Source organism: Argiope bruennichi, chromosome 10 (assembly GCF_947563725.1).
Source record: "Argiope bruennichi chromosome 10, qqArgBrue1.1, whole genome shotgun sequence".
NCBI classification, from domain to species: Eukaryota; Metazoa; Arthropoda; class Arachnida; order Araneae; family Araneidae; genus Argiope; species Argiope bruennichi.
Window position 1 is genome coordinate 79587538 of NC_079160.1, and position 27198 is coordinate 79614735.

General features: G+C 32.3%; 1 protein-coding gene across 1 annotated transcript; it reads right to left on the minus strand.

Annotated features, from left to right (window-relative positions):
* Positions 1 to 280: 280 nt before the first annotated feature.
* LOC129988201 (fatty-acid amide hydrolase 2-A-like) lies at positions 281 to 26398 on the minus strand. Its single transcript, XM_056096360.1, has 8 exons — positions 26369 to 26398; positions 24597 to 24805; positions 22278 to 22497; positions 21513 to 21722; positions 18056 to 18175; positions 13263 to 13444; positions 4511 to 4606; positions 281 to 2239 (listed from the first exon to the last, which is right to left on the minus strand). The coding sequence occupies exons 2-8, from the start codon at positions 24768 to 24770 to the stop codon at positions 1661 to 1663; spliced, it is 1581 nt and encodes a 526-aa protein (XP_055952335.1). The 5' UTR covers positions 24771 to 24805; positions 26369 to 26398; the 3' UTR covers positions 281 to 1660.
* Positions 26399 to 27198: the final 800 nt, after the last annotated feature.

The following is a 27198-nucleotide window of genomic DNA, read 5'->3' on the forward strand; positions in this document are numbered from 1 at the left end:
TACACTTCAAAAGTTTTCTTAAATTTTGGTCATTTTATCGATCAATGTCCCCCATAATGAAATGAAAAGAAAATTATGACTGCGGTTACAATTTGGATTAGAATGTTAACTGTTTTGGTCAAATTTGATTAAAATTTACAACAAATTCTCTTATATCTCAAAATAATACTAAAATTACAAGAAATATTTTTTGTCATTTTCTTTTTTCTCATCGGCAATGCGTTTAAAAATAATTAAAAAAATATTTAAAAAATTCAATTTTTCGAAAATTTTGTTGGTTTATAAATTAAAGATAAAACAAAATAAAATAATCAAAATAAACAATTCTACATTTTTCATGGAAATAAAAGTTTGTTTTTAAAGCTATTTATTTAATAATTTTTTTTTTATATTCGTAAAGCGTATCAGTTAATATTTAATTGAGATCATTCAGGCCGGGTTTGACTAACCCTTATAAGGACTTTTATGAAATGAAAATTTCGATGTGCCATTGCCATCCCGAACTTCAGAAATAAAACTTTTTTCAATTAATTTTATTTTATATTTCTATAAGAATTTTTAATTAACAAATATCAGCACCAAATGAATTGATAAAACATTTAATGGTAAGTCAACTTCAAGACAATTGGTTTCAACATCCTGCTTATAAAATAATTTAAATGTTAAAGTTATTTGAATAAAATCTTAGAAATATCACAGAATTTTTAGCATAATGTAAATCATCTGTGCATATAAGAAGAAACATTCATATCATTAGCAAAAAACATAGAAGAACAAGAAAAAAATAATATATATGATATAAAAAATGTCGTATACTCTTTGTCAACAATAAAATAAACAGGAAAGAAAAATACTTTTGGTAAATAACAATGTAAAAATTAGTTTGAAATGAAATAACGGTACAACGTGATTTCCACGGCGACCGCGATAAACCACCAAATCATGAGAAAAAAAGACATCAAAAAGTAGTCAAACTAAGAGCAACCATACACACTTTTACTTTGAGTTTCACATTCGCTTTGCAACTTGACGTTATTTTTGGCACCATTTTAATTGCGGTGGCCGAAGAAATCAAGATGTACCGAAATAATGAATATTAGAAGAAATGTAAAATCAAAAACGATAAATAAACCGTTAATTAAATTTTTCTAGGAAAGACCTAAAAAAAATTTGAGCCTGTATCGTCGAAATCCCAAAATCCACCATTTATCACGAAATTTTATTGCATTATTTTCAATATTTTGATGTAATTAACAATTTTGAAATCGACTGAATAAGGCATAGATCATTGGTACATTTCTTTATTAAGAAATGTACCAACCTCTGAATTCTTTCTCCAGTTCAGCAGTACACGCAATCATGAGAGCATTACCTTTACAACTTACAATTTGTATACCATACAAGGTAGCTTTTGTTTTGGGGAACCCATTGGACAATGGGTAGCTGGTAGTCCAAGAAGATTAAATATCGTTAGAAAACTCAAACAAAATAAAAAAGTGAACGTTCAATCAAATTTAATCAGTATCCGCCACTGATCCTGCAATCAAATTTGATTGCATTATTCTAAATAGTTTCATGTAATAAAAATTTGCGAAATCGATTGAATGAGATATTGGTCATTGATACATTTCTTTACTAAGGCATGTTTGGAGATTGATGTCTACACTTCTCCAGGTGGTTTCCAACCTCCAAATTCCTTCTCAAGTTCAGCAGCACAAGCGATCGTCAGGGCATCGTTACCTTTACAACCAACAATTTGTATGCCATACGGTAGCTTTTGTTCTGTGAAATCCATTGGACAATGGGTAGCTGGTAGTCCAAGAAGATTAAACAATGTTGTAAAACTCAAACTAAGCAAATAAGGGAACGTTCCATTATGGTAAGGTACAATGCACGGATAAGTAGGCATCAGTAGTATAGTGTTTTTGTCCAAATTATTATTGAATTCTTCTCTCAATCCTCTAATCATTTCTGCATAAAACTCAAATTTGTCTTCACTATATAGTAAAGGACTGAGCCATATCATAAATGCTGACACGAACACTATTTTGGCTACTCCAAAAAAGGATTTCAGAAATTCAAAGTTTTCATTTAAGCCTTTCATAATACATATTTCTTTTTCATAATTGTTTAGAAGACGCATAAATACGCTGCAAATACATCTGTTGACACGGACCCAAGAAGGAATCTTTATCTCTTTGGCTACCGTGTTACACTTTTTTTCGAAGAATGTGACAGCCTGAAAGAAACATTACATTAAGCATGTGTCCATCTTTAAAAAAAAAAAACAATAATAGTTTCCTCTTTAAACATAATTATACGAGGAAAAGTCAAAAAGTAAAGGGACTTCTTGCAATTTCTCTTTCCAGGGTGTGGGATCACAGCTAGTATCCAGCACTGATTTAGTGTAGTCGCCAATACTTCTATACAACACTCATTACCGCTTTAATTATTGGAATGTAGCAGACCATTAAATATGGCAGTTCTATTGTTGATTCAAGGAGGTAACTTTTTATTTTCGGAAGGTATTAAACGTGAGGAAATTATTCGTCGAATTTAAGCGCAGTATGGTGAAAGCTGTTTACCACAAAGCAAGATCTAAGAATGGATGAAACGCTTCAAACAGGAAAGGACTTCTTTATGTGAAGACAAAATATCGGGCAGGTCATTGACGTCAACCACTGAAGAAAATTTGAAAGTTGTTAAGGGTATGGTGATGGGAAGTAAACTAAACTAGACTAAATTGAAACCTGCATCTAGATCCAAACTTCATTGAAAAATTGCGAAATAGTATCATCCTGTTACAAGATAGTCCTTGTCCATATTTTTCCAACGGACGGCCGAAACAATAAAGGAGTTTGGATTCGAAGTGCTGGAACACCAGCCATACAGTCCAGATCTCGCTCCAAGTGAATTTCATATATTTGGACCAATGGAGGAAACGCTAAGGGAAAGAAGATTTGCAACCGATGAAGAAAATCATTGATGGGGTGCAAAATTGGTTAAAACTACAACTGAAATCTTTTTTTGTCCGATGGAATCAGAAAACTTGTGAAACATTGGGAAAAGTAAGTTGAAGTCAAGGGTGGGTTTGTAGAAAAATAATGTATGGTTCAGTTTCTATCAAATAGAATAAATGCACTTTTTCTCAAATGTCCCTTTACTTTTTGATTCTGCCTCGTATTTAATCAAAAAAGTCAATTAAGTTTGCAAATTTATCAGAAAATTTTACAAATTACCAAAAGAAAATAAATAGCAATACGCGCTTTGATATTTAAAAATGTAAGATAATTATAAAATAATCGTCAGATTTTGAAACAAGATAGCTTCACTCATTAGCACGTCACTGTGTAATCGAATATTCCCGTTGACATGAGAAATGGAGTATCTTGGCTAATGGCTAATGGAAAATGGAGTATGGCTATCTTGGTCTAATTTGAAAATTCTCAAATAAACACAACACATTTTTGTAGTCTCAAAATCGTCACGTATATCCGGAAATGCAATCATCATGTCATCATCTTATGTACTTTGGAGCTTGGCGATTTTGGTATAATTTAAAAATCGCCAACTAATCCAAGGAATGCTATCATCTTGGCATCTTATGTACATTGGAGCTTGGCGATTTTGGTATAATTTAAAAATCGCCAACTAATCCAAGGAATGCGATCATCTTGGCATCTTATGTACATTGGAGCTTGGCGATTTCGGTATAATTTAAAAATCGCCAACTAATACAAGGAATGCGATCATCTTGGCATCTTATGTATAATGGAGGTTGAGGATCTTGTAATCTGAAAAATCGCCGACTAAACTCATTGTCTTGGTGTTTTCATCGTAATCCGAAAGTCTCCAAGTAAATTAGAGAATTCAGCCATTATGTCATCTTATGTATAATAAAAATAGACAATCTTGGCATGATCTGAAATTTTCAAGAAAATCATCCAGGAATACAGTCATTTTGACGAAATGTGAATATAATGAAATTTGGTGATCTTGGCTTAATCTAAAAATCGCCAATTAAACAGGAAGTGCAATTATCCTGATATCTTATTTAAAAGGGAGATTGGCGAACTGAAAATCGGTTAGTAAATCCGAATACAGTCATCTTGGCGAAATCTTGGCATCTTATGAATAATGTAGCTCATCGATCTTGACATAGTATGAAAATCAATAAATAAACCCAGATACCATAAAAAATAAACCCCACGACCCCAGGACAAAAAAAAAACCCACGTTTTTTTAAAATTATATATATGTTTTAAAAATATAAGTAAAAAATTTGTAATTTCTCTTAATTCCATATTATACAAGAGGGAAAAAATAAATAAATAATTAATTTTCTGATATGCGGACTGAAGTCATATGAGCAACATTAAAGAAGGGAAGTGTGCATGAAGATATGCATACAAATGACTGCAATGCATTTTTCTAATGAATAAAATCAAAAATCTAACGTGTCTGTGATTTATAGTTCAGCATAATTTTACTTAAAGAAAAATATACTTACATTTTTCAGAGCAGCTATTATTCTTTTATCCGTAGTCGAAACTAATGGACTTCGTATATTTGTTAAATAACAAATTTTCAATTTTTTAAAATCAACCTATAAAAAATAGATGATTTAATCAATTATATTTTCTCGAATTTAAATAGAGGCTCTTAATTTTAATCAGCATAAGACAGAATAGCCTTTTTTTATTAACCCTTTAAACAGATAGCACTTTATACGGATTATGAAAGCAGATTTACAACCTTTAAAGAGAGAAACAAGTTATTTTTTAACAGAACATAGAATCGGAAGTAAGGGCTATATAGCGTTACTTCCGATGTGTTAAATCAAAGAAAAGAATATAGCATATATAGCATGCACTTCAAGTTTAACGGAATATCAATTTGCATCTGCAAAACAACCCAATTCAATGAATAGCAAAAATGTAAGTATTAAGGAACGCCGCAGATTTGATGGTAGAAAGTAGAAAGCATTATCAACCACAAAAGTTTGTAAAGATAATTTAAAGACTTTAGTTTAACTTTTGACAAACTTAATTAACTTGTTAAATTTAATTTAATGTTAAACTTATTTTTACTTATTTATTAACTTATAAAGTGTTTACTTATTTCTTAACATTAAATTTACCTTGACAAATTTACTTTAATTTATTAAATTACAAGTTATTATTTTTTCATTAACAAATTTTAGCTATTTTCGGTCTAAAATAAATAAAAATGTTAAATTGTTTAAATTTTTGCATAAAGTAGATTCGAGAAAACATGTATAAAATCAAAATAAAGCAGTTAAATACTAAAAGTTTTTTTTTTTTTTGAAAATAGAGGTGTGACTAGAAAGATGGATAAAGCAAAATCATTCTAGTTTTTAAATTTATCAAATAATGTTTTAACATTTAATTTTCAATTAATGAATTTATTTAATTTGCAGATATCTAAATAAATATATTACCTAGTTCTTGAACTAAAAATATAAGCTACATTTCTATCCAATCTTTTAATATCGAGATTCAAATGATAAATAAGTGAAATGTTCATTTTTTTTAAAAAAACAACTACGGAATATTTATGAATGAAGAGATATTCTTCAAAACTACAAAGAAGAGTTATTTTATCATTGTAATATTAAATAACTCAATCTAAATACAAGGTGGTTAGGAAATTCCTGTAAAAAATTTCTGGGTGTTCTAAACTTTTATACAAAAACAGTTTGAATATATAATTTCGATTTCTTAAGAAAAAAAAAGAATATAGCTTATTTTCGATAAAAGGGCGGAAATGGCATTACTGCGTAAATATATTGTTTATTTTTGAAAAAGTGTAACCGACATTTCTTTAATGAGAAAATAGGAAGTTATTAACCCTTTAAGGAAGTTATTAACCCTTTACACTCGGAAAAGTAATCCGATGCATAATTATTCACCTAACACAAGGACTTGTTTATTGTTCCGAAAAATAAATGTATATATATAATTGTTTCAAGTTGAATTTCTTTGAAAAATTAATCTACAACTTTTTACCTTTCTGTGGGCGTTTTTTTTAATAGTAAAAATAAATCAAGAATAAATAAATAAAACTTAAAAATGATGCGTTGTCTTGAATGGTGAGTGAGAAGCACCATCCGAGTGTAAAGAGTTCAACCTCAGTAAATTTTTATGCGTATATATTATAGTTTGTTATTTGCATTTGTTATAGTTTGATATGTGCATATGTTATTGTTATCGTAAGTCAAAACTCTTGCCACATGGTGCTAAAAGCCATCTAGCATCCAATGCTGTAAAAAGTACGTAGCATTGCGATATACCGGGAGATTGTATCAGAAGAGACTCAAATAGGAAGTGGTTAAGCATCTCCTGTACAAACACTGTTCAGAGAACATAGCAAAATTTTGTGCACATACTCTCCTTAATATGCGATTTCGATTTCTGAAGGGCGAGAAGTAGTGGATATTTTAGATGGTAAGAAGCGAACTGAAGCTGCTGTGCAAATAAGCGATTTATTTTTGTAAAAGTACCTCTCTCTTATGAGAAAATGAGAAGTTATTAAACATTGAAATATTTTGCATTATGTATTTGTTATAGTATATTCAATAATTACAATCGCAACTTCTTTCTGCGTTCTATATATTTGTCGGCCGCCCATGTCTTACAGAAATAGTTACAAACTCTTCAAATCACAGATTCATTTGCCGAAGATTTACAATAATACATAGTCCAGGATTGAAGATAAAACCTTTTATTCTATTGAAATACTTTCAATTTGGCCGAAACTTTGCTATTTCTCTGGTAAAAGGGCTTGACGAATTCTTCATCGAAATATTGAAATATCTAAAGCTTGGTCGAAACATTGCTATTGCTCTGATAAAAGGGCTTAACAAAATGCTTAATCAAAATGTTGTATCACCTCTCTCTACTTATAATGTAAGTGTATGTTTTTGTGTATGCATTTGTACGTGTCTTGGCGATCAACACTCTGATGATTGGATTGAAAGCTATCAAACGTCATATATACATACTATGGAAAGTTGAAATATGCACCTCGAAGCGATTATTATAAAATTGTTAATTAAAATTTCAATTAATTAAAAATTAAAAAATTAAACCGAATTTTGAGATTTTTTCGCAATAACTGCAGAAAATGTTATTGCAAAAAAGGGTCTTTACTTTGCTTCAAAATCAAAAAATTATTTTTTAATGATATTGTTTTAAAAATCGTTCTTTGGCTATTTAATATTTTTTAAATATTATTTTGTTTAATTTCTAACAATCGATTGCAAAGTTAATCTGAAATTCAAATAATTGTTTCTTCGAATATTTAATCGCAGGATTTTCTTTCTAGTGTTGAAAACTAAGAAAGAAGATTTGGGTTTAATATTCATGAATTTATAACGCAAATAAAAAGTGAATTTGCAAGAAAAACGTACCTGACAATTGCTCATTTAATAGCGCTAATGATGACATGGTATTGGTTTCCATTAAAAAATTTTATGAACACAAAAAACAGAAAATAAATGTCTGACAATTTGACGGAACCATGGACATGAAATTTCGTTTATTTATTTAATTGAAATTAAATATGAAATTTATTCCATGGGAACCAGCTCATCGCCAAAGTCGGTTAGTTTTTATAATAATAAAGAAAAAGTGTGGATATGTATTGTGTATATATATACTCACTAGAAAGATCACTTAATCAAGAATATTAATTTAGCTCAGGTGTTATTTGGTGAATGGAAATCCACGCCTCGGAGCATTTTTTCAAAGTTTAAAACTGTCCTTATATTGATACCAACTTACACGAATTTTTTCTGGCATTTTCAAGATATTAAAAAAAAATCTCAATTTCTAGCTGCAAGTTTTATTTTTTCAAAGGAATTCAAACCGTTTTTGTTGTTTTATGACATATTTAATCGCCCAAATTTTTTCCATTACTGAAAGCTAAAAAAAAAACGATTTAATGTCTAAGCGTTTATACTAAGATTAGGAAAATGAACATTTACTTTACTTCAAAAGACAAAATTCAGTTTAAAATAGACTGTCAAGATGATCCTAATTGAGGTCATGGGACTCAACTCCTTCAAGGAGGTTCATGTACACAACAGAAAAAAAACAGGTGTAAAGTTATATAAATATAATGCTTGTTAATGCTATATAATGCTTGTTACAATTTGATGCTCAAAAACATTTTCTTGGTGGAATTATTGTTATTAGTCGTCTTTGACAATCACCTGGTTCGCTGGAAATAGTAACTTTATTTAAATTCATTTAAATGGCCCTGATATAGTAGATATAGTATATCTATGATATAATAGATATAGATCCTGTATATGATTATATCGGATGTTTCAAAAATGACCGGTATATTTGAAGAATCAATAAAAACTAAACGGGCAACGATAGAAATACACCGTTTGTTGCAATATGCTTGGGACAACAGTAAATTTTCAGGCAGACAAACTTGCGAAATTAGTTACAATTTACAACAACAGATGGCGCTGCAGACGATTTGAAAGATATAGAAGAAAACGCAGTTTGTGAGTTCGCCATTCTGTAAGTCGTCTTTCTACTTTAAGCGCGTGCTGTTCACAGATTGCAAGTTTCTTGTGAAAAAATGGTTTATTCCTTAGAACAGAGGACTTTTCTGGTGTTGGAATTCCACCGCGTAGAACACAGTATTGTTGCAACAAGATGAAGTTTAATGTAACCAAAGGACCGAAAAGCGATACAATAAAGGATCTGTTTGAAAAATTTCAACGGACTGGAAACGTGACGGATGAACGTGCTGGAAAGATAGGGCGACCACGTACAGCAACCACAGAAGACAATGCTCAGCTTGTGCAACAGGTGATCCAACAGCGGCCTCGGGTTTCCATTCGCCGTGTTACAGCTGCGGTCCAAATAAAGCCAAAGTCCACGTATCGTCTCATGCGCCAGAGTTTACACCTCTATCCATACAAAATTCAAACTCGGCAACCTCTCAGCGCTGCTTCCATGAATGCATGAGAGACATTCGCTAATGATATGGTATAAAGGATTGATGACGACGATATCCATGCGGGAAGCATTTGGTTTATTGACGAAGCTTATTTTTATCTGGACGCCTTCGTCAATAAACTGAACTGGCGCATATGGGGAACGGAAAAATCCATGTTGCAGTCCCATCGTCCCTGCATCCAAGAAAAGTAATGGCTTGGGCCGCCATTTCTTCCGAAGGACTCATTGGCCCATTTTTTCAGATCCGCAATGATTACTGCACCACGCTATCTGGGCATTCTTCGTGAATTTGTGGCTGTACAAAATGCCTTAGAGGACACTGCGAACACCTCGTGGTTTATGCAAGATGGTGCCCGGCCACATCGCACGGCCGACGTCTTTAATTTCCTGAACGAACATTTCGATAATCGTGTGATTGCTTTGGACTATTCCATACATAGAGGAAGCGGCGTGGATTGGCCTCTCAATTCCCCAGGCATGAACTCCTGTGACTTCATTCTGTGGGGACACTTGAAAGACCAGGTGGACCGCCTCAATCCAGAAACAATTGAACAACAATACATCTGTTCTGCATGTGAAGCCATCCTGCCTGAGACGTTTACACGGGTTTCTGCTCATTTCATTCTGAGACTACGCCATGTTATTGCTGCGCATGGTGGATATTGGAAAATATCTTAGTTTAGATTTTTTCCAGACTGCAACGCCATCTGTTGTTGAAAATTGTAACTAATTTCGCAAGTTTGTCTGCCTGAAAATTTACTGTTGTCCCAAGAATATTGCAACAAACGGTGTATTTCTATCGCTGCCCGTTTAGTTTTTATTGATTCTTCAAATATACCGGTCATTTTTGAAACACCCGGTATATCTAAAACTGTCTAATTGTCGGATATTAAAATCGTGTTACTTTAATTGTCAGACAAATGTCTTGCACATTGTGCACCACGTTTCTAATAACATCATAACGTTACTAAAAAAGTAACTATTCAATTCATGCATCCACCAAATTTCACGATATTGTAATTTCGCTTTTAAATTTGTTTTGTAAATTACGCAGATATAAAACAAAATCGTTTTTCCTTACCTTGTTACAATGAAAGAAAATTATTCGATTGCATATTCGATGAAACAATGAAAATAGCTTGAATTTTAAAACAGTAATATAATCAGTTTTGAAAATTGTCTAAAAATTACATTTATAAAATTACCAAAATTCGGGAAAAATTTGCATAATTATTAAATCATTAAAAAGACATTTTTTTGTATTTTAAAAGTATTATTAAAAAGACACTTTTAAAATTTTAAACGGGGTAAAATTCATTGTTGTACAATAATATTTCCAGAAGTTATCGTTGAAAAAGCCAGAATTTCACTTAATTTTTGATTAATTAAAATTCTCATAGAGATTTCAAAAACTTGTTCTAAGGCTCATATTCCCACCTTGAAAGGTATATATGTGTCAAATTATTTGCTGTTGGTCACACGGTCTTACTTGTAGAACACTAATACACACAAATACATATATTCATCTTTATTATTAAAAGGGATAGAGATAGGTGATTTTCATTTATTTGGTAAAAAATTTCAAATACTTTTGATTTTAAGCAAACTATTTGTGCAGCCCTATCATGTTCCCCCTATGAGAATATATGCAAGTTTTTAGGCCATAGTATAAACTTTTTCCTTTTTTGTATACGAAATGAAAGTATATTGTTGTTTCTCATGGCGCTTGCCATGAACAAGTCCGCTGTTACGAAGACAGCGATTTTAAGTCGGTGGGGGAGCGTCTTTCGTTTTTATAGTAGCGCCATCTAGAGCCAAGAGAACGACTTAGCTACACACACGTCACAAACCTTTTGACGAGGCGGACTTCATTCACGCATTTCATTAACTCATCCACAGATCGTAATTTAGACCTGAATCAGAGAACGATTACCCTCGATCCAGTACCCCAGTGGCATTACTCTCGACATGGAGGACTTTGTGACCACGACAGATTTATACGCGCGTCAGCCACCAAGCACGAGGGGAATCTTCGGCCGGCGGGGTTCGAGCTCGTAACCTAAGGGAAACGAATCCAAAGCTCTACCAACCAGGTTATCCCGGCCTACAAGAGGAAAGTATTATAATGAAATATGAATTCAAGATTTCGACGAATCTGCAGGTTCAGACCTCTTTGAGTCCAAAAAATACATTTTTGGAAGGATTTCTGTTTGTTTCTCTGTTTGTCTGTCTCTTTATGTATCTAGCATAGGTTTTCAGTATCCCATTGATAGTTGGCTTACAAAGTCACTGCTATTTCTCATTTGAATCTCATCCAGCTCTTTGCTTTCGACTTTTGTTTATCTAATGTTAAAACCCCCTTAACAAATTTTATTAAATAAATGTCCTACTAATTTGCGATGTCCGACTAATTGCAATTTGCGATTTTCACAGCGATAGACAGTTTAGGGGCGTCTTCCGATGTCTCTCCCACTTTATGCCCATTACATTGTTTCAATAAACAATTGGTAAAGATGCAGGGACATGAGGCGGTGTTATGTTTGTCTGTCTATCTCTGAACATGATAATTCAGAAAGTCTTCTAAAGGGTTAAAATTTGGCAGATCTTTATTAAAATCTTTACACCAAAGTTGTCAGTTTTTATCAAATTCCATTTTTTGGAAATTGCCTGTCCAGCTATCCAAATATAAGTTCACACAATAATTACAAGAAAAGGGCCATAGAAATAAGAAATAAAAAGTAGCGCACATATGTAGTATCTAGATTCTTAAATTTGGTACTTTTCCGTTTGCCGGGCGCAAGCGAAATATGGCCAAATGATGTAGAATTCCGACAAATTCGCGTTTGGTTCACAATTCGTTAGCTAGGCGCAAGCGAAAAATCGCCAAATAATGTAGAAGTCCGCCAAATTTCTTACTCCAAATTCGCATTTGGTTCACAACTGGCAACATTTGCGCCCTGCTAAAATTACCTAAAATTTTGAAGTAAATCTAACAAGGGATTGACCATCTGTCGTTCTGTGCTTTCAGATGCATATAAAGGAGATAACCCAAAAACGCAGTGACATAAATATAAGAAATTAGACACATATGATTACAATTGCAATTCTGTATCAAATTTTAGTATCACCCAGTCGAAAAATAAAGCATACAAAATACAAATTTGGTTTTATGGTACGTTAGCCACATTCCTAAAGATTAATCGTCAAAAGAATCGCTAAAGATAGCACGCTAATAGGCTTTTTCTTAACTATTGATAACCAAGGTCATGGTTTGGTATATTTCTGAAAATAAATATCTTAGCACTTATGCTATTAGAGAACTTACTCAAGATCTAGAATTTTTTAAGGGGATAACATTTTCAGAAGAGAATATGCGTGGAAGTTTAAAAGAAATCATTTCTACTATTTTTTTCTCCCCCTGAAATTCAACCCTATTGTAACATTCCCCGTTTCTCAATTCTGATAAGACATTTACAGGCCAGCTCTGTCGTCGCTGTTAATTACTAAACTCTTCGAGATAGCCAGATGGTGGATCTTTTCACCTGGGTGGTTTCGCATCTGTTCATTAGCGACTACAGTGAAAGACTACATGTGGGAAATCCTCGTCCAAGAGATATTGATAGTACCTCCAAACATCTGAATGCTAAATGTTTCTCATTGTGAAAGGACCTACCCACGATCCACTGGCGTCGCTGAGGGAGCATATTGCTGAACCCCGATTGGCCGAAAGAGAGCTCAAATGGCCAATGTAAATTAAGAGGCGGAGATTGTCGCCGAAATAAAGTGCGAAGATTTTTTTTTCTTTAGGGAGAGGAGAAGAAACGAATTGCAGGCAGACTGTTGGACTTCGGCCACGAGTTCGGAGCCCGAAAATTACCCCTGGAATGGTCGTGTTGATTAACAACATGTTAGTTCCCTGTGGTGTTGTTTCTCAGTTTCAAGATAAACCTTCGACTGTTGTGTCTCCTACTACAGGTGTAAATAACTATTTATTTAATCAAGATTAGAACAAGTTGTTCTTTTGTATATATAGGGCTGTAAAGTAAAGAATTGTCTGGAAATTCTGCTTCGTTATTTGATCAGTTTAGATCAAGACATTACACTATACTCAAAGAAGGACGCGTAAAGAATTCGTTTGTAATTTTTGCAAAGGAAGTATCTTTTGTTTAATTGTGTCACACTGACGTTTCTTACTGTATGCTTGGTTGAGCAGAATCTAAAAATACTTCCAAAACTTATTTAAATTACTGAAGCCATTACCTTCTGATTAAAATCCACTTTTAATTCATCTTCAGTCGATAAAATCTTCATAACAAGTGTCAGATCTTCTGCATATCGACATAGGGGACCAGTACAGAGATACTTGAATATATTCATGTGTACAGGTTCAAGAAGCTTATTTGGGAACTCCGGAGGAAAGGATCCTCTGCTTGTCACTAATCCTAGGAAAGAAATAAAACCAGTCTTTAAAATTTAATTGAAATTTTGAAGTCTGCTTTCATTTCGGAAAGTTTGCTTGCTTTCATCATAAATAAATTAAATAGAATTTTTTGCATGATTTAGATTAGAGAGGTTGGTTAAAATTCAAACCAAGCAAAGACCTTTGATTGAAATAAATTTATTCAGAATTTTCTAAAGAAAACAGTTTTTTTTTTGCAGCCTCAATTTCTGATTGGTAGAAACAATTGTTCTGAATGGAACTAATAAAGAGTACTTAAATATATTAAATATAGGAGGATCTTTAGAAAGTAAATATCATTTGGCCATTCTTGTTAAATTTCGAAGTTAATCACTATCAAAATTTCTGCAAACATTGCTTTTCTGCTTTTAATCAATATATCAGTTTGCTGACAAAATGCAGATGTTTTGAAATAATTCTATCTCATTTAATTGTTATTTTATAAATACATTTTATGATAAGTTATTGGTGTGAAACCTACATTTTCGATTGGTTGGATAATTTATCAAAACACATTTTCTCAGTTAATTCATATAATACTAGCTGATATAACCATCTTTGATTAGAATGAAATTATTTTTAACTCGAAATATTTATAGCATTCTATTTAATTCTCCATGAAACAATTTTTTTCTACATCATTATAGAAGAAACAGTACAAAATCGGTTTATCCATTCAGAAGCGTTAATCGTACGTTATTAATTTTAATCTATTTAAAATTATATTTAAATAACCTTTTTTGTCATGTGAGTGTTTATTAAATTAATTTTTTAGACGATCTATAGTGCTGACATCCTTGGGTTACAACCCAATTAGCTCAATGAATAAAACGACCCGGATCAAAAGATAAAAAATGATACATTTTCTTACTTTTCTTATGAAATTATAAATTAGAAAAAAAAATATTACTTGGAATAATTTTATCCGTAACTTTTTTAATGTTTATATTTAAGCTTCAATTCTTCGGTATCTGAAAAGTGATATTATAAAAGAAAATTAAAATTACGTTTCAAAATATATAAATTGAATATATATTTTGGCTAACTAAATTAACTTCTTAACACATTTATTGCCATGGTTTACTACTGTGATTCGATTCCCCCTTCTTTGCTATCTCTTAACTGCAGTAAAGAAGAGATAATCTAATTAATTAGTAGATGAGTCACGAGGCTACTAGGGATTGCAATATCGGACCAAAAGTTCAATACCGGTATTTGGTAATTTTGAGATATTAATACCGGAATACCGGTTTTAAAACCGGTAGTAGAAATTTTAGAAAAAGAAAGAAAACATGGTATTTCTTTGTTTTATTTGTCAGTTTGATTAGAAAATGTAAATATCCCAAAAAAATAATTTGTAACTTATAAATTATAACAGTATATAAAGAATCACAAAAAAGTAAAGGAAAATCTTATTTTAAATCACAAAAAAGTGTAAATATCACTATTCAGTCTGTGGTACTATTACTAATTTTTGAAATGTGATTTTAAAAAACATAATGCATTAATTGTACTGTCATTAAGTCTGGAATGTACTTTTGTGCTAAAATTACCAGCTGTAGAAAACGCTGTTTCGGCATCTACGCTAGTTGGTGGTACTGTTAGCAATACGCGATACACTTTTTCCAAATATTTACCTCCAAATCCCTCTTCTTCAAATTAATCGATTTCTCGTCGGATGGTTTTGGATATAGCTGATTTCTGTATTGTATTTTGGTTTGTTGAAATTTTTTAATTAATCACTAATTCTAATTTTTGTTCAAGAGACAATTCCTTTTCCTCGGTATTAGTGTCATCATAATCTTCGATAACAGTACGAATTCTTCTGAATGTGGATAGGCTTGTGAGTAAAAAACTTTAAGAAAATTTACTATAAACTTGATCATATTGGAATTGGTTAGTCTGTTTTCTTCTTTTTCATTTTTAAAATCATTATAATTATGTAAATACCGTAAGACATTTTTTACATAATATCAGTAAATATTGTGACCAAGATGCAGGAAACGAAGAATTAAAATATTCCTAAAAAAATTTAATAACATATAAAAAAGAAACATTTTAATACAAAAAAGATCATTATTATTTTGTAAAAAAGTAATTACTAAATTTTAAGAACAGAAATTTTTCATTTATTCTTCATAATTTAATGTTTATGTCCCTTATATTAAATAAAAATTGTTCTGAAATATTTTACTGTGAATTAGCATACCTTTTTCCTTCTGTATTACTAATGATTTGTAATATTTACGTCTCATAAAAACGCGAGTCTTCATTGTTAAATGTAAACATCTCCTCCTTTCATCTTTCCTCTCACCCCTATTTTGTCGAATTAAACCCATCCTAACGCATGCGCAAAAGCGCGGAGGGTTTTACAATCCATTGTCAAACAGTATTTTATCACTTCTCTTGATTGTACTATGCAACTTTGTATTCACAGTCTAATTAATTCGCCCTTTAGGGAGACATAAAAATAAAAATTCATACTATTGTGCTATGTTGGCGATGCTTTTACATATAGTGGAGACAATTTAAAAAATATTTAAAAAGAACGGTATTTGAACTTGTGAATACCGGTATTACAAAATTGTACAAATGGCTCAAAAACCCGGTAAACCGGTATTGCAATCCCTAGAGGCTACTAATGTGTTAAATTGGATGAACAACACATGATTAGTCATAAATTATAATTGTATTAAAAGGATAGTTTACAATTTTTGTAGTTTAATACAATCAATACATATATCATAATTTCTTTTACAATGTTCATAAATTTAGGAAGGCAATCATTATAATATTTTTTTTTCCTATTTGCAAACAATCCTAGCTGTAAATAAGAAACAAACTCCTGCTCCAAAAAAAATCAAATATTGTATACAGAAGCTTTAGACATCAACTCCAAAACTTTTACATCAACTCCATCCAATCGTTCTAACCCAATCAGCAACTTTCATACAGTTTATATATATATATATATATATATATATATATATATATATATATATATATATATATATATATATATATATATATATATATATATATATATATATATATATATATATATATATATATATATATATATATATCATTACAAATTGATTCATTCCCTATAAATCAGTCTTGAGAGACATTTTTGACCTTGAAACATTCTTTTGTTAACTTCAAAATTAATTTTTAACAAATCATCACTAAACCTTATTTTAAACGTCTACTATACCTAAACTTGATATGATCGTCAATTAAATTTCAAAAGCTTTAAAAAAATCTGTTTCACATTCAAGTTGAGGATAGACACTACTCTAACGAATATCTAAGTCACTCAAGCGTCATTATTAATGTTCTACAAATTACAGAAATTACAAATTAAAGAAATTTAAACATCTACTGTCAGCTGCTAATATTAAGCTAGTAATATTCTGGGACATGGAATGACCAGTAACCCAAAATATTGTCACGTAGGTACTCTAATGTGGAACTCAATGAGACAAACAAGAAGCAGAGCTAAACCAACTTATTAACTCAACTCTGAACTCAGTGACTGGCAGATCTTCTGCTTTTATACTAACAGGGAAAGTTCCTGAATACTTTTCTGGAGACAGTAAGAAAAGTCCAGAACACTTATCTGGTAACTAAAGAAAGTTGCAGAATCTGCTGGAACATGAAATGAAGGAAAACATGAATAAAGGAATTAACATATTTACAGTAACTGGGAATCGAATTGTTTCTAGAGGGATTTGAACTTCCGATCTCTTGATTATGAGAGCAGTACTATGACCATTCGGCCATGGTGAGTCGACAGCCTCTATTCAATGCGGCAATATCATCACAAGAGGCGAAACTGTGAACAGTGAGAACTATTGTGGTGCACTTCGAAATGAATTGAAACTGCAATCAGATCCAATCGTTGTGAAAACTGGGGAAATGTATCATCTTGCAGCAAAATAACACACAATCTGCCTAACTGACAGCAACATTCTGTCCAACTGACGGCCACATTCTGACCAATTGACGACAGAAACAATAAAAGATTTGGAATTTGAAGTGCTGTAGCATCCGCCATACAGTCTAGACCTTGCTCCAAGCAATTTTCATACATTTGGATCATTGAAGAAAGCTCAGAGGATATGAAGATTTGCAGCTGCTGATGTTGTCATTGATTTTACAAAATTGGTTATAGTTACAACCGAACCCTTTCCTGGTGGAATAAAAAAACTTGGGAAAAGTGCGTTGAATCCAAGATTGGTTATGTAGAAAAATAATATCAGTTTTAGTTTTCTATCATTAGAATAAATGTTCCTTTTCTCAAATGCCCTTTACGTTTTGACTTTCACTCGTACCTTATCACATGTGACTACATCGATACAAGAATCTATTACTTTTGAATTATTTTAGCTCTGACGCTTTGCATTATGGAAAAGATATGTTTATAACAAGAATACGAATTATTGGCAAAGCTCTGTTTGAAATAATTCTTTGAATCAAAAGGAAAATCATTTTTAGCCTATAAGACAATACAAATAGTATTTTCCAAATCAATTCATTAATAACTTTATGAATGCAGTATAAGTATTTGATACAAAAATATTTCTTATACCTGCAGTCGGTTTATGGCCAAATATTCCTGTGAAGTGAGCCGGAATCCTAACACTTCCTGCCAAATCGTTACCTAAGCCAATCAACGATCCGCCAGCAGCAATCAAGGCGCTTTCTCCACCTACAGTGCAAAAAAAGTCATAATTTATGCCTTCAGGGTTCAGTTTTTGATGTTTCGTTGAGGTAGTTAATTTTATTCAAATTATATATAGAACTCATGCAATAAAGATGCTTATAAAGGTGCTAAAACAAAGATCGGTGATTTAATTCTGTAATTAAAAACTTCTTCAATTTCTGGCATAAAAAATTGTTGAAGAAATTTTTTTTAAGTATAATGCTATTTAAAAATATAATTCTATTAAACAGTCTTTCAGGGATACAAATCAAGTTATAACAATTTTGTCGTGAAAATAAAATTACATTTTTACTAATATATTTTTTTACAATGCAAAAAAATGTATATTTTTTGATATTTTTAATGGTACAACTGTTCATACAACATCCACCATGGTACTTTTCCAAGTTACGTTTGAAAGCTAATTCTAGTACAGCTTTTGCAATATATCAGTCTTTTCTAAAAATGTTTACCAAAAAGCATTTAAAGAAGTACTTCCAATCACTCATTGTTGCCCTTTGGAACAGTCATGTGAAGCTTATGAATGGAAATAACAATGTGAAACTAAATGGCTATACTATGCATTAAATAAATACATTAAATAAACTAAATTAAAATACAACATTATATTTATTAAAATAGAACATTATATTTATGAACATATCATGACTGAAAGACATACTTACAGCTTTTCCCTCCAAGCACTCGGTTTCTATCATAAGAATTGCCTTTTCCACATCAATTTATGGCAAATTGGCAATGTTTAAAGAATAATTTGAGAGATGAAATTTGTTTTATATCTATTTACATTTATCAATCAATAAACCGCAATCATTCTGTATACTTGTGATACATAATAATACATTAAAAGTAAATGATTTTTTTTTTAACCCATCATGACTGAAATACATACTTACCACTATTTCCCACAATTCGATTTGCATCATAAGGATTGCAAGTTCTGCCGTAGATTTTATTAACGGTTTCTATGTTCATTGCGATTTCACCCGAACGTCATGACTGAACCTCAGGAGTTCATAAGGATTGCAAGTTCTGCCGTAGATTTTATTAACGGTTTCTATGTTCATTGCGATTTCAACCGAACGTCATGACTGAACCTCAGGAGTTCATAAGGATTGCAAGTTCTGCCGTAGATTTTATTAACGGTTTCTATGTTCATTGCGATTTCAACCGAACGTCATGACTGAACCTCAGGAGTTCATAAGGATTGCAAGTTCTGCCGTAGATTTTATTAACGGTTTCTATGTTCATTGCGATTTCAACCGAACGTCATGACTGAACCTCAGGAGTTCATAAGGATTGCAAGTTCTGCCGTAGATTTTATTAACGGTTTCTATGTTCATTGCGATTTCAACCGAACGTCATGACTGAACCTCAGGAGTTCATAAGGATTGCAAGTTCTGCCGTAGATTTTATTAACGGTTTCTATGTTCATTGCGATTTCAACCGAACGTCATGACTGAACCTCAGGAGTTCATAAGGATTGCAAGTTCTGCCGCAGATTTTATTAACGGTTTCTATGTTCATTGCGATTTCAACCGAACGTCATGACTGAACCTCAGGAGTTCATAAGGATTGCAAGTTCTGCCGTAGATTTTACTAACGGTTTCTATGTTCATTGCGATTTCAACCGAACGTCATGACTGAACCTCAGGAGTTCATAAGGATTGCAAGTTCTGCCGTAGATTTTATTAACGGTTTCTATGTTCATTGCGATTTCAACCGAACGTCATGACTGAACCTCAGGAGTTCATAAGGATTGCAAGTTCTGCCGTAGATTTTATTAACGGTTTCTATGTTCATTGCGATTTCAACCGAACGTCATGACTGAACCTCAGGAGTTCATAAGGATTGCAAGTTCTGCCGTAGATTTTATTAACGGTTTCTATGTTCATTGCGATTTCAACCGAACGTCATGACTGAACCTCAGGAGTTCATAAGGATTGCAAGTTCTGCCGTAGATTTTATTAACGGTTTCTATGTTCATTGCGATTTCAACCGAACGTCATGACTGAACCTCAGGAGTTCATAAGGATTGCAAGTTCTGCCGTAGATTTTATTAACGGTTTCTATGTTCATTGCGATTTCAACCGAACGTCATGACTGAACCTCAGGAGTTCATAAGGATTGCAAGTTCTGCCGTAGATTTTATTAACGGTTTCTATGTTCATTGCGATTTCAACCGAACGTCATGACTGAACCTCAGGAGTTCATAAGGATTGCAAGTTCTGCCGTAGATTTTATTAACGGTTTCTATGTTCATTGCGATTTCAACCGAACGTCATGACTGAACCTCAGGAGTTCATAAGGATTGCAAGTTCTGCCGTAGATTTTACTAACGGTTTCTATGTTCATTGCGATTTCAACCGAACGTCATGACTGAACCTCAGGAGTTCATAAGGAATGCAAGTTCTGCCGTAGATTTTATTAACGGTTTCTATGTTCATTGCGATTTCAACCGAACGTCATGACTGAACCTCAGGAGTTCATAAGGATTGCAAGTTCTGCCGTAGATTTTATTAACGGTTTCTATGTTCATTGCGATTTCAACCGAACGTCATGACTGAACCTCAGGAGTTCATAAGGATTGCAAGTTCTGCCGTAGATTTTATTAACGGTTTCTATGTTCATTGCGATTTCAACCGAACGTCATGACTGAACCTCAGTAGTTCATAAGGATTGCAAGTTCTGCCGTAGATTTTATTAACGGTTTCTATGTTCATTGCGATTTCAACCGAACGTCATGACTGAACCTCAGGAGTTCATAAGGAGTGCAAGTTCTGCCGTAGATTTTACTAACGGTTTCTATGTTCATTGCGATTTCAACCGAACGTTATGACTGAACCTCAGGAGTTCATAAGGATTGTAAGTTATTGCTTACATTTTATTAATGTTTTCTGTGTTCATTGACATTTCAGCCGAATGTCATGATTGAAACCCATACATACTATTACCTACTTCCCCAGAAGTTCGATCTGCATCGTAAGGATTGCAAGTTCCGCCGTAAATTTTATTAACAGTTTCTATGTTCATTACCATTTCAATCGAACGTCATGACTTAAACCCATAGCACTACTCCCTCCAGAATTTCGATTTGTATTATAAGGATTACAAATTATGCCGCAGATTTTATAAACGGTTTCCATATTCGTTGCCATTTCAACAAAACGTCACGACTGAAACTCATATTTAACACCACTCCCCCCACCCTAGGAGTTCGATTTGTATTATAAGGATTGCAAGTTTTGCCGTAGGTTTTTATTAAAGTTTTTTATGCTCACGGCCATTTCAGCCGAATATCATGACTAAAACCCATACTTACCACTACTTCCCCCAGGTGTTCGATTTGTATCATAAGGATTGCAAGTTCTGCCATAGATTTTATTAACGGTTTCTATGTTCAATGCCAATTCAGCCGAATTGGTAGTTGCAATAAGAATAGCTCCAGCATCTTTCATCAATGCAACAGAGGGTGAGTCTTCAGTAGCGACCTGGTCTTCGAATATTTTACTTGCGCCTGTACATGGCATACCTATTGCAAGAGAAAGCATTATTTGATTCTTTTAAAACAACACAATCAGTGTCATAAAAATTTAAAAATGCTCTACTTAATGTCCTTTTTATGAGTAGTCGAAAATGAGACTATATTCAATCAAATGCTGAACTATAACTTCTTTATTTAAGCCCCCGAAATACGTTCTTCGGAATACATTTTGATGCGTTTTGAATTTAAAGATATCTGAAACGTATAGATCGTCAAAATTTCGAATTCAAATTTTAGTTAACAGTTACAATATTTTCTTTTTGTATGCAAAAAAGTAAATGCGGAAGTGTATTTTTTGATTTTAAAAGGTTGGAAATTAGCTTATTTTTACCTGCATTCCACAGCTTCTGCTGGCTAGTATGTTTAACTAATTCTGTTGCGACGTTACAAGTTGTAATGAATCTGTAATGCTGCTTCTCGAATTTTTTCCAAATTTTTTTTGTGTAAGTTTAAAATTCAAAAGATAGTGCGCCGCAAAGGGATATCAAAATTTCTATATATCGAAATATCTCCGGAGTCTTCAGGTTCAATATACATACTTGCCTTTCAAATGAAGAAGAACCTTGGCAGTAAAAGGCACTCCTAATAAGGGTTTTTTATTTGCAAGTTCCTCCACCGTGCACCTCCTTGAAGCAACTAGGATATCCACTTCCCGTGCTTGTTGAATAGCATCATCAAAGAAGCAATCCACTGTGGCATTGAGATAAGGTTGAACTTCCGAAATTCTATGGATGTAAGCCAGGACAACATCTTCACTTCTTATCTTAAACAAAAGATATAAATTTTTTCATTGTCTAATATTTTTCTGTCTATTCTACCATTTTTTTAAAAAAAAAGTTTAAAAAATTGCAATAATGAAAATATTTTGGTTTTTAATGGGAACTGCTATTTGCAAACAATTTGTTGCCAAGGCTTTTTCTATTTAATAATCTCTGTCGTATCAAAATGTCGTAAATCAAAAAACCCCACACAGTAAAAATTTGATATAACCTTACTAACAATCACTAGCGGTAAATGGCATTTTGTGACAACTTTCAACAATCAGATAACACATGCAATAATTTGAGAGTAGATACACGTAACCAGTATAAATGTTGAGAATCAATAAAATGTTTTCGCAAATTCTCGATATTGTAACTTCACTTTCAGATACTTCCTGTGAACTCCATAGATTTATAAAAAAATCTTTCCTCCTCAGTTTTCAAAGATGGAAAGAAACCACCCGATTTAATATCTCAAGAAATCAGAGTATTGTAACCTATTGTTAAAAATATTTATAATTTTTTTTAATTGTAGAAGACTATGAAAAATGTAAAACAATTAAATTGGGAACATTGAAAAAGATAACTTTTAAAACTTTAAAATGGTTTTTAAAATTATAAAAATGTAAAGTTCTGGGCAATAAATTTTCTAAAGTTATCGCGAAGGAACCGCAGAATCTCAATTAATTTTTAATTAATTCAAATTGAAGTTGAAATTTCAAAGAAATAGCTCTGAGTTGCAGAATGAAATTTCAAAGAAATAGCTCTGAGTTGCAGAATGAAATTTCAAAGAAATAGCTCTGAGTTGCAGAATGAAATTTCAAAGAAATATCTCTGAGTTGCAGAATGAAATTTCAAAGAAATAGCTCTGAGTTGCAGAATGAAATTTCAAAGAAATAGCTCTGAGTTGCAGAATGAAATTTCAAAGAAATAGCTCTGAGTTGCAGAATGAAATTTCAAAGAAATAGCTCTGAGTTGCAGAATGAAATTTCAAAGAAATATCTCTGAGTTGCAGAATACAACACCCCGAATTATATCTATGCCAAATTTTGTCCAAACAATTTGTCCTGTAGAATACCAATGCACAGTCATCTTTATTATTAGTAAATATAAATTTTTCAAAAATAATGCAATTTTAATGCGAGTCTATTTTTTTTAAATTTAATGTATTTATATTCAGTGCATTGCTCCGATATTAAAAATATTTTTTGTTGCCATAATTTTGTTACCGCATAAACAAAAGAAAAATTTAAAATAAAATATAAATAAACAAATTAGATCTCCGATATTATCATGTTTCGATGTTTCGATTTAGAGGTTTGAATCTTCTTAAGGAGGAAAGAATCTAGGTCTAAAACTCTTCTGATTTTATTAATGCATATAAGTTTCATCATAATGTCAAAATCAAATCTTTTGATGAATTCAATATCTTCCCAATGTTCAGAGGCAGATTTAAGTATACTGCGACGTTAGGCAATGAATATTATGATGATATTTTAATAAGATGGTGGATTTAGTCCCGCGTTTCAAAGCATTTTTAACCTGCTAATGGCTTATTTTAGATAAATAATTTTTATTTCATTAACTTTATTAAAATTGTATTTGTCTTTACTTCACCCAACATTATTGAAGCATATGCTCGGTTTTATAAATATTTTAATTACTAAAATATTTCCTCATTCATAGAATTTATATTTCTTACAAACTTATCTATTTTGCAACTGGGAATATAAGTGGTTTACTTGACCTGCTTGTGGCTATAGACATTTGCTTAAGTGTAAATCCACTATTGTCTAGTTAATCTTAATCTTAAATTGGCTACTCTGACAGCCGGAAGATACACGGAAAAATCTGAATGACCGGACCGCCGCAGCAGCAACACTGGCGGTAACTGTGGTTGAGTCCTAAGGGCCATCACCGGCCACGGTTCAACTCTTCCCGAAGGAAGTACGTCCCGTCATCGATGGAAGGAGCCAGATCCACCACCTTTTTTGTGTACCCTCAAGGGTGACGAGATCCAACGACCATATCGGAAGCATCTCATCCTTATTTCATGCCCCCCTCCCGGGGTTTGATGGATAAACGTAAATTAGATACTTACTTTGCCTTCTCGTATTTCTTCAGCCAGTTTCGATGCAGATTTCAGTAATAAAGGATTTTTTATGGGAGGTACAACTTTTCCTTTTCCACCATAGATAAGGATTAATATAGAGCTTTGAACGAAACAGAACACAGATAGTAAGGTCTGTAATATTCTATATAGAATATCTCCCATCGTTTTGAAAACTGGTTCGTAATGAAAAGTTATCTCTGAAATCAAATAGACGAAGAAGGTAAATAATATGTATTACGCTTTAACAAAATACAGTTTTTACAGGTAATTAATTACTCGGAAAAATCAAAACTGTTTTTGAATAATAATTAGTAAAAATTGGTAAGTTACAGTCAATAAGGTCTAAGAGACAGAAGTATCTACTAGAGCAACAATCGAAACGAAATAAACCAGCTGGAATGGTTCCCTAAAACTTCCTTGGATATACTCTAATAATTAGTTTAGTTATATTAACGTCCCGTTTTAAAGTAACAGAAGGGTTATTTTGGAACGGACCTCGTAATTTTAAACAGCGGTCAGATGACGAGGACGACACCTGAGTTGGCACTGTCTCTCCAAACCTCCACACCACACTAGTGGGAGGACGTTTGGCTCCGAGGGATTTAACGTGCTCCAGACTCTCTTACACGACGGTTCTTCGATGGAATCGGTTCCTGAACGTGAAGCCCTCCGGTTCAGTTGTCAAAATCTTACCACCAAGTCACGACGGCCCTACTCTAAAAAACAAGATGTTATCCTAGTGAACTCCTTGCAGAGCATTGGCGTACAATTATTACTAAATATATAACTTTTCGCTTGAATTTGGCATTTTTACTGAATCTTTCATTGGCACGCTTTAATAGCATACAAAAATTGAATTTATGTTTTAGGCGCATTTTTCTTAACCGATTGAAACATTCATTATGGTATTTATATATAAAAAATGAGATATGACGCGAAAAAATTATTTCGCTATGGTTTTCCATGATTTTAAAGTGGGATTAAATCAAGAAAATGCATTCAAAGTCTTCAATTAGCATATAAAAATTAAATTCTCTCTCATGCTACTGCATTCAGATAGTTTACAGAACATGCATACCCAACACACATACACACACACACACACGTGTGTGTGTGTGTGTGTGTTAAGAAATACCAATCTTCAATAAAAGTTTACCCAACAATTAAGATAATATTATTAAAAATTTTTAATGATCTAGGCATTTCGGGTTCAAGTCCCGGTTGTTCTTCTTTTGTGTTCTATTTGCGAGTTGTGTGAATGTGCCCCTCTGTAAAAAGGGGTTGTGCAAGCGAATGTGACGCATGACATAGCTAAGTCGTAGTCTTGACCCTAGTTGGAGCAACTAAAAAAACAAGAGAAGCTCTTTCGGCTTTAATCGCCGACAGATAACTACTATCAGCGGGCTTATAAAGTGCCATAAGTCACAACAATAAAAATTTTAATTTTAAAATGATATAAATATCAATTTTGTGCAATAAAATTTTCGTGAATTATTTCAAAAACGCCTCAATATTTCGCTTCCTTTTTAATTAGTTAAAATTAAAAACAGAAGTGCTCAGTATTAACTGACGATGCATATTTGAGTCAAATTTGGTGTTTGGGGGGGGATGGTGTATCTTGGGGACCACCTATGTATATACACAAACATTTTATTATTAGTATTAGTAGTACAGATTTCAACACCTGCCTCAACAATAATATAATTACAAATTTTAAAAGCAATATAAATTTATATATAGTTAAATATTATCTTTCTTACCACTTGTTGCTCCCTTCTGCTCTTCTTCCAACTCCCTAACCCCATTCCCTTGCCCACAAGTACTTCGGCTTAGATTAATTTAAAATGAGACCACTAGATTTTAACATTTATTCTTTATTAACACATTATATGCATTTGGAGAATATATAAAGATGATAAGTAGAGAGAACACTCACCTAAAAAGTCCAGCGATATATAACGCTACGAGAATACAATGTAAGCTTTTTACTCAAAGAGTCATACAGTAGTATGAAATAAAATAGTATTGACAGAAACGCAGGTTGAATAAATTTCCTAAAGCCGATTATTAGCAGATGCGACAATATTATTCGTCGTTTTCACAGACATTTCCGAAATGAAATTCGTTTTGAAATTTACTTTTGGCAAGTAGGTTCCCGATAACAAGATAAAAAAAAAGATTATAATAAAAGATATTCAAACGATCTAAAAAAACACCTAGTTTTTAAGCTGATTATTTTTACATAATGTTGCCATTAAATTTTCTACTCTTTTATTTTTGATTAATTATTTTTATTCAAAATTTCAATCTTTCATGCACGCGCAGTCAGACAATTTCAAAATGTGGAAATTAAATAAAGATAGAAGCTTCATATTCATTTTTTTTCAAAACTGGTAACATAATTTTGTGATGTTAGAAACAGTCAAAATTAGGGGATAAAAATTACTTCTTAGCCCATTTCTAAGAAACTGCAACTATCGAAAAACCTTAAATACAAAAGTTTTTTGTCCTAATCAGGCGCTAATTCAGTTGATTTGATTTATTTTTCTATCTTTAATGCCCAAAAAAATTAATATTTTTCTATTTTTAA

Excerpts from the sequence above, each read along its gene's own strand:
- LOC129988201 (XM_056096360.1), bottom strand. The coding sequence starts at position 24,770 with ATGGGAGATATTCTATATAGAATATTACAGACCTTACTATCTGTGTTC. Across the intron at positions 4,607-13,262 it reads AAGTGGATTTTAATCAGAAG|GTTGATTTTAAAAAATTGAA; the intron begins GTAATGGCTTCA and ends TATTTTTTATAG. Across the intron at positions 2,240-4,510 it reads TAATAGCTGCTCTGAAAAAT|GCTGTCACATTCTTCGAAAA; the intron begins GTAAGTATATTT and ends TGTTTCTTTCAG.